At 36.3% G+C, this 9,255-nt stretch overlaps 1 protein-coding gene across 1 annotated transcript; it reads right to left on the minus strand.

Moving 5' to 3' along the window:
- Nucleotides 1-2,449: 2,449 nt before the first annotated feature.
- LOC308350302 (olfactory receptor 4C12-like) lies at nt 2,450-3,364 on the minus strand (the record flags this gene model as incomplete). Its single annotated transcript, XM_080815439.1, has 1 exon — nt 2,450-3,364. Exon 1 carries the CDS (start codon nt 3,359-3,361, stop codon nt 2,450-2,452), a length of 912 nt encoding a protein of 303 aa, XP_080671565.1. The 5' UTR covers nt 3,362-3,364.
- Nucleotides 3,365-9,255: the final 5,891 nt, after the last annotated feature.

Genomic DNA, 9,255 nt, shown 5'->3' on the forward strand with positions numbered 1-9,255 from the left:
AGTTCTTCTAGAAAGCAGGAATAACATTACCTATTTCATAGAGATCTAAGGAATTAAACAGTAACTTGCCTTTGTAGCATCAGCCAAACTATAATAAGTAGGGAATCACTTTTACTATAATTACTAATTATTGTACTAGATTTTTATTTGTCATAAAAAGTGTATTAAATTTTAGTATCTTCCTTAACCTAATTGTAACTTTGGAGACATTCACATTTTTAAGGTGAATTTTTTAGAGTGAATCTCATCCATCTTGTGTAATTTTGCAGGCTTTACTCTCAGAATTTTGAAGTGCCTCATGATCTCTTAACAGAAATATCTACAGGGAGCTGAATAATATGTATAAATCAGAGGGGTTTTTTTTTTAAGTCAGATAGAAACAGAACACAAACAAATTAGAGAGGGAGCAACAAAGATGATGACATTTATTAAGTAACCGAGTGACAAGCATTGTCCTGGATATTTCAGATACAGTGTCTCATCTAATGCTTAAAACTGTAGTATGAAAAATGTATTACTATTTCTGTCCATGTGAACTAGGATTAAAATAAAATCCTGAGAGCTGATGAAATTCACATGTAACAAAAACTTCATAAGACAGAATTCACTACTAATTCTGTTTACTCCACATCACCCAAAACTGCCACTAACACTAACTTTCAGAGGCTGAATAATAACCTAAAAGTCAATAACACTCTATCTAAAGTTCAAGGGAAAAGTTATCTGACATAGTATTGGTGATACAAGGAGCTGTCTTTTTCACCTAAAAGACAGGGACCAAGGCAAGATCCATAGAGTTCCTGGCCCAGACATTATGAGGGTCTTGCAAGTTCAAGAAGAGATGTAAGCAAAAATCTGTCCATATTAAGAGTAGGACCAACACCAGGATTTTTTTCCTTTTAAATATACTTTTTTAATGAATACTATGTGTCAGGAACTTTCATAAGCACTTAACATATATAAGCCTACTTAAATATCCCAAAATATTATGAAATAGGTATTGTTATTACCATTTTTACAAATAAAAAATGTTATAGAAAGGTAAAATAACGTTGCACCACCACACCACCTTCTCTAAACATGTATCTCACTTAATTCTGTTCATATAGCAGTTGCCTGCTATTGTTGACCTTGGGTCCATAATAAAACGACTTCTTTGGCCCTTCAATTCAGACTCATCAGAAGAAAATCATACCCATAAAAGGATCAGCCCCAAGGCCTAGGAAGCATAAGGACAATGGAAATGAGAAAAACAGGAGATTGTGGGAAAGTAATGGCCAAGGATGTTGGGAAACATTCCAGCCCCCAAGAATTTTACAAGGCCAGTGAGCTCCAAGTATTATTCCTCACAGAAGGTACAAAGAAACTATGCATTATCCATTCTAATGCCTTAAAAATAGATTAAGAAATTCTGTAAAGTTATAGAAATTCCAGTAATAAATTTCATAATAGCTAACAGTTATCAAGAATTTATTGGTAATAAGAGGTTCACAAGAATTATGTATTAATCCTGATAATACCTCTACCACAATCCTTTAACTCAAAGAAGTTATGATTTGCTAAAGTTCACACTGTATGTGGCAAAACTAAGTTTTGAACTCAGAACTATCTTACTTAGAACTATTCTCTTAATGATTATAATATACTAAACCCATTCCTCCAAATGTGCATATAAAATCTCCTTCACATAGCAAAATCATGAAAAGAATGTTCCCAATGTAAATGACTAATTACTATTACAGTAGCAATGAATTTTGGTCCAAATAATCCAGCAAGAATAGTAGACCTTCTCTTTGGATGTAAAAGAGGAAAAGAGAGAATCAGACCAGATGTAGCAAAAGATTCAAAAGTATGGAAAGTGAAGATAAAGAATACAGAAAGCTTTTCTACCTTCACAGAATACTACATTTTTGGCAAAGGTAGAGATCTTGCATTGCATGACTTATGAAGAATTGAGTTTCATAAGGCTCATAGCATCTGTTACGAAAGATACTTCCCAGGAAATGCTTTAACAAGGTGATCTGTTAATAGGCCAGTGATGCAAACATAATCTAAAGCAGTATTGCTCTAAGTGTATGTATACATCACCTGCTTAGAAGCATCTGCATAATTTGTTTAAAATGCAAATATGCCAATCCAGGAACAGTTCCACTGAATTAAAATCTCTAGGGCCAGAAACTGGAGATGTGCATTTTAATAAGAATTCCAACTGATTCTGAAAGTAATCAAAGTTTGACAACTAAATGGGCAATAAATAATCTAAATGGGATATTTTTAAATCACAATTTCCTGCCGGGGCCTTTCCTCAGAGGATTTAAATGCCATCAAAATACTTTTACTTATAGTGTTCACTTGGCCCTGAACCATACAAATTAAATTTTCTCTTTCCAATTTAAAAGATATAGTCATTTTATCACAAATCACTGTTGTGATTATTTCTCCACTGAAGTCAACTTTTGATCCAGAGCTTCTTTATAGCATTTTTCACCTCCGAATTTCTCAAGGTATAGATTAAAGGGTTTAACATGGGAGTTATCATGGTATAAAACACAGCCACAGCTTTATCAATGGAAAAGGTGATCACTGGACGCAGATACACAAATATGCAGGGCACAAAGAATAAAATGACCACGGTGATGTGAGAGACACAGGTAGAGAGGGCTTTACGCCTCCCTTCCAAGCTATAGGTCCTTAAGGAGTGCAAAATGACTACATAGGAGACCACCAAAAGGAGGAAGTTTAACAAACAGATGAACCCACTATTGGCAGCAACAAAGAGACCAAGGATATGAGTGTCCATGCAGACGAGTTTCAACAAAGGGTTTAAGTCACACATGAAATGATCTATGACATTGGGGCCGCAGAAGGGCAGCCAGACTGTGAAGAAGATCTGAATGGTTGCGTGGACAAAGGCTCCAGCCCAGGCCACTCCCACAAGGAGGCCACACACCTGTTGACTCATGATGGTTGTATAGTGCAAGGGTTTGCAGATGGCCACATAGCGATCATAGGCCATCACTGTGAGAAGAATAATCTCAGCAGCACCAAAAAAATGCTCAGCAAAAACTTGAGTCATACATCCCCTAAAAGATATTATTTTTCTCACAGTAAGAGTGTCAGCAAGCATTTTAGGGGTCATGGAGGAAGAACAGCAGCCATCTATAAGAGATAAGTAACAAAGGAAGAAGTACATGGGGGTTTCCAGGGCCCTATTGGTGCTGACAGTGATCATGATGAGTAAGTTGCCTCCCAAGGTGACCAAGTAGACAATTAAAAACACAACAAATGAGAATTTCTGAAGGTCCACATTTTGAGTCAAGCCCAGGAGGATGAATTCTGTCACATTATTCATCTTCTCCATCAATTCAGTTTAGGCGACAACTGACTTCCCTGAAAAGAAAGTCACACTCATGCTCAATAAAGGCATCTTTACCTAATGAATAAATATTCATGGAATGCCTTATTTTTTCCAGTTTTACAGAATGCAAAAACAAGCACAAAACTCTATCAACTGTCTCATTTTCTTATATTCTTACAAATGACAATACAGGTGGTATTTTTTTGTTCTTTATAATTTCCTGGGGTTTTTTTTTCTTTTTTTGAGAGAGAGAGATGGAGAAAGAGAGAGACAGCACAAGTGGGCAGAGAGAGAGAGAGAATCTTAAGCAGGCTCCACACCCAGGGAAGGCTCAATCCCATGACCCTGAAATTATGACCTAAGCTGAAAACAAGAGTCAAAGACTTAACCAAATGAGCCACCCAGGCACTCCTTGTTTTAATTTTCTACAACAAAAATGTATAATGCTTAAAATCAGAAAAATATCATACAACAATATGGAAGAAGCAATCCATGACATAGCCATACATGTGGTACATTCACGTATACCCAAAGATTTATGTATTTTACCTCCAACATGGCTGGACATGTTTACCAGTGAAAAATTCAATTTGCTCTAATTGAGGTCAAATGAAAAGACTCAAAGACATATGAAAATTCTTTCACAAGACATATTTTTTTCCTACTTTCTCTGTTTGGTAGCTTCTCAGCTTCCTCAAGACTAAAAATGATATTGCTAGCACCTCCCAATATCAGAGAAGGTGGTAAATGGCCCTTAGAGTACTTGCCACATTGTCTCCTACTCATCTCTTTTTCTTCAACAGGGTGTATCCTTGAAGGCAAAAATGTGCCTTACTGAAATTATAATCTTACTCATTTTTGTATTCCCAATGATGGCCAAAAAGTAAACACTCATAAAGCATTCTCTGAGAAAGGGAGAAGAAAAACAAGAGGCAAAGGAAAGAGGGACAGAAATAAAGGAAAAAGAGCAAAGAGAAATGGGTTTAAAATCCAAAGACTTAGCTTGGAATCTGGGATGCACCCCTAACTAACTATGTAACTTCAATTTATTTTATCTCTTTGTGCCTCAAATTTTTTCACCTGTGTAAGCAGGAACTAAATAGATCTGTATTTAGGAGTGTTGTGAGGTTAAATAATTTTAAATTTACTATTGTTGCTAATATGATTTTATTGTTCTCACAGGAGCATCACCACAGAAATATTTCAAAATTGTCCCTGAACATCTCCAAAAGGCAAAGATTCTGAAAATGTAAGCTGAACAAGTGAGAAGAAACAGGAGAATAAGAAAAACAGTGACAGGGATGCCTGAGTAGCTTAGTCATTTAGCATCTGTCTTCAGCTCAGGTCATGATCCCAGGGTTCCAGGATCAAGTCCCTCATTGGGCTCTCTGCTCAGCAGGAAGCCTGCTTCCCCCTCTCCCACTTACCCTGTTTGTGTTCTCTCTTGCTATCTCTCTCTCTCTGTCAAATAAATTAATAAAATCTTAAAAAAAAAGAAAAAGAAAAACAGTGACAAATGTCAAAAAGAAAGGTCATCAGATTAAAAAAAAAAATTATAAGGCACCTGGATGGCTCAGTGGGTTAAAGCCTCTGCCTTCAGCTCAGGTCATGATCCCAGGGTCCTGGGATTGAGCCCCACATAGGGCTCTCTGCTCAGCAGGGAGCCTGCTTCCTCCTCTCTCTCTCTCTGCCTGCTTCTCTGCCTACTTGTGATCTCTGTCTGTCAAATAAATAAATAAATAAAATCTTTTAAAAAAATTTACAGCAAGTGACTAAAAGAATCTTTAATATAAATACTTATGTTTTGTTTATTTGCTTGCTTTGTTTGTGGGATTTATTGTCTACTCGTTAATTGATTTGCTGAAGACATATCCTAAACATAAAACAATGTACTCCTTCCAAATTTAACTCTAAGACCAAGTATAGATTTTTCCAGGAAACAGGAATCTAAATTAGATCCTCTTCACTATTCAAATAAATGCTTTGTACAGTGTTGTGTTTTACTAGTTTTACAATCCTATTCAATTTTACATCCACAGTGAGAGCCAATATATTAGAAAGCATTTGAGAGAGAGAGCAAAAAGGGGATGTAGAGACAGAAAGGGAGAAGATGAGAAAATGTAAAACCAAAAAGGGAAAGAGAAAAAAAAAGGCAAGCAGAGAAAAATAGACACACTACAAAGTCATCTAAGCAAGACTTAATAAGTGTATTGTAAAATTTCCAATAACTGCTGTACTTGAAGTCTGAACTTTTTATCAAACTTGTTTGCTGATTATGGCCCTTAGGATCAACATCAGAGAAAAATGCTGACAAATCAAGAAGTCATAGGTTGTCCTTACATTCAAACTTTTCAGAAAAAAAAGTTATTTCTGCCTGACTCAGTGCTGAGGGCTATAAACAATTGTCTTGTCAATAGTTGGTCCTTTGCAGACTCAAGAATACTTAAACTCCATTCAATCCAAGGTATATAAAACCAGAGTCTTGGTCATGTTAATTTATGTAAGCTTACAGTTTAAAAAAAAATAAGTGTTTCCAGAAAAGAAAATTCTGAAGTAAAATCAAAAAGAAGAAAATTGTGCTCTTCTTACATACCAATCCTCCCCATATCTTGTATGTCTGGGACTTGTCACCTGGCCTGACTTGTTCAGATAATAAGCAAACCTAGAGAGTAGACACATTCACTTTGTGTTTAAAAGTAATTTGGATTTGGGTTGGGGGTGTGGGGGAGATTTCAGCAGCTTAGCAAACATTTCTATTTCTATGGTATTCACAGAACTCTATAGGTTTTTAAGTTTTTTCTGCAGAACTTGGTGTGAGAGACTTAATATAGACCGTAAGAACATGGCAGCCATTTCTAGAGCCAAAAAGAAAATCCAATTACCAAAACATCAGCAGTTGACTAAAAGTCTCTGGGATGAGGAATCTCTTGAAGCCAATTCTTCTGAGCCTTTTTTCAGAACACCTATGCTCAGTGCTGAGCTACATACTTTGGTCCTGAGGATGCACCCCCTTCCTCCCATCATTTCACTAGCTCCCCATGTTTAACCACAGACATAGCCAGGGAAAGGCACTGCCTTTGTGGTTCACTCTGCCAAGGAATCCACAGAGTCCTGCTTCTCAATTCATTCAGTTCTCACAATCAAAAGGCACCAGTTTTATTTAAGTGGTGACTCACCTCTATGCTATTTTCCCAAGAGAAGAGTGGTTAATTTTATCAGCCTTTGCCAAAATGGCAGCAAAATGCTTCTCCCTTCCTCCTATAGTCCCTCTGACCACAGACGGACATTTTTTGCAAGGGTTAGAATTGGTCTACAGGAATAGGATACTTATCAAGCTACAGTTAGAACCTAGATGTTTCTTTTTTTTTCCAATAAATGTTCATGGAACATCTAAAATATATCAAGCACAGTGTTGTTCAATGTTAATAATGACAGTAACAAACTATTGAGTGCTAAACGCATTAAATATTTATTAAATGTGTTACATGAGGTACCTTTATGATGGGCACTATTATTATTTTCATTCTACAGATGAGGAAACTGAGGCACTGTGAGTATGGTAATTTACCCAAGATTAGAAGTGAGTAGTGGCAGAACTAAAATTTACTTGTTTATTTATTTATTTATTTACTTAATTTTAGAGACAGAGAGAGAGAAGGCATGTGTGAGTGGGACAAGGGGCAGAGGGAGAGGGAGAGAATCCTGAAGCAGACTCCCCACTGAGTGAAGAGCCCAGCACAGGTCTCAATCTCAGGACTCCAAATTCATGACCTGAGCCAAAATCAAGATTTGGAGGCTTAACTGACTGAGCCACCCAGGCACCCCATAAAACTAGGATTTAAATACATATCTGCTCCCATAGCCCAGATAGTGTCGCTGCCCTCACGTGCAAGAATTCAACTATTAAAAAAAGACAATGGTGAGCATTATAAAAAAGAACACAGTGCTGTGATGGGAACATGTGTTAAACTGGGGTGAAGGTAGAATGTCCAGGGATGAAGTGATGTTTAAGTTGAAGCCAAAAAAAAACACTACCCAAGGTTGAGAACAGATATATAGGAGAGGAGATTGAGCCGGACTATACGATTTGGTGAATGTGACCAATGAATAAGGTCTCTGTGTGAGCCCACCAAGAGCATTTGTGGTTTCATTCTGTTAGAGTTAAGTCCAATCAATTGTACTTTTCCAATCACATATTCAAGTTGACTATAAGCTTTCACTGTCACTATCAATTAGCTGAAAATTACTTGAGCAGAAGAGTTAAAATACATCAAGCAACTGAAAAACCCCAGTTATAACTGGCTCATATGAAAGAGGAACAAAGACAACTTAACAAAGACAACTTAACTTAACTTGGACCTCACATAAACACAGACCCAGCCTCCAATTTAAGCAGTGTCAAGTGTTTCCTTACCTTGCAATAAGTTATTTAGCTTTCTCAAACTTAATTTTTCTCATCTCCAAAAAGAGACTAACAATACATCTTATTGTTTTGAGGGTTAAAGAGACCTATGGGAACTAATAAATGAATGAATGGCAGCCATATTTCTTTTTCTTTCCTTTTATTAAATTTCAATTCAGCCAACTTATAGTACATCATTAGTTTCAGATGTAGTGTTCAATAATTTATCAGTTTCATATAACACCCAGTGCTCATCACATCATGTGCCCTCCTTAATGCCCATCACTCAGTTACCCAATCCCTCACTCACCTTCCCTCGAGCAACCCTCAGTTTCTTTCCTGTAGTTAAGAGTTTCTCATGTTTTTTCTCCCTCTCTGAAGACTTCCCATTCTGTTTTCCCTCCCTTCCCCTACGGTCCTCTGCCGTGTTTCTTATATTACACATATGAGTTAAGACCTTATGATACTTGTCATTCTCTGACTGACTTATTTTGCTCAGCATAGTACCCTCCAGTTCCATCCACATCAATGTAAATGGTAAATATTCATCCTTTCTGATGGCTGAGTAATATTCCATTGTGTATATATATACCACATCTTCTTTATCCATTCATCGATGGACAATCTTGGCTCTTTCCACAGTTTGACCATCACTGTCAATGGACATCTCAGTTCTTTCCACAGTCTGGCTATTGTAGACATTTGACAGTCATATTTCTACCAGAAGAAAAAAATCTCAAACTTGAGATGAAATTTCCACCAAAATTTTAAGAATCTGTTTTCAGCTGATGTTGGTTGACAGACTTCTGTGGAATTCCAGGTTTTCAGTATTACTGACAGACTGCTGTGACAACTCTGGTACACAATTCCAGATGTGCACATGCCAACTATTGCTTGAGTAGTGTAGGAGTTGAACCTATAAATCAAGGTTATTGGAAGTTCAAGATTATTAGATAATGCCTAATTATTTTCCAAAATAGTTTCATTAATATATATTTCCATCAGCAATGTAAAATACATCCCATTTGTTCATATCCTCTACATCACATGGTAGTCTCAAACATCTTAATTTTTGCAAATTAAATGAATGCAGAATGTTATTTCATTGTGGGCTTCCTTGAGATTTCCAAAATTACTAATAAGCTGATTATCACTCCACATGTTTATTCACCACATCTTTCTTTTGGCTGAAATGCCTGTTAGTGTCATTAGCCCATTTTCCAATTGTCTCTGTTTTCAACTTACATAAGGTCATTATTATTGTAAGCAATAATCATTTGTAACTTAAATATCTTGCAAATGTTTTCTAGTCCTTACATTTATTTTAAGGTTCTTACCATTAACAGCATTTCAGAGTTTAAATATTGGTGTTTATATATCTTTTATTTATGAAAAATTTTTTTTGTGTTTTCCATGAGAAAAAAATTGCACACCTCAAGGTCACAAAGATATTCACCTGCATTTTCTTCTAAAATAGTTGATGTTTGGCTATTGA

The sequence above is a fragment of the Martes martes genome, assembly GCF_963455335.1.
Source record: "Martes martes genome assembly, chromosome: 10".
NCBI lineage: Eukaryota > Metazoa > Chordata > Mammalia > Carnivora > Mustelidae > Martes > Martes martes.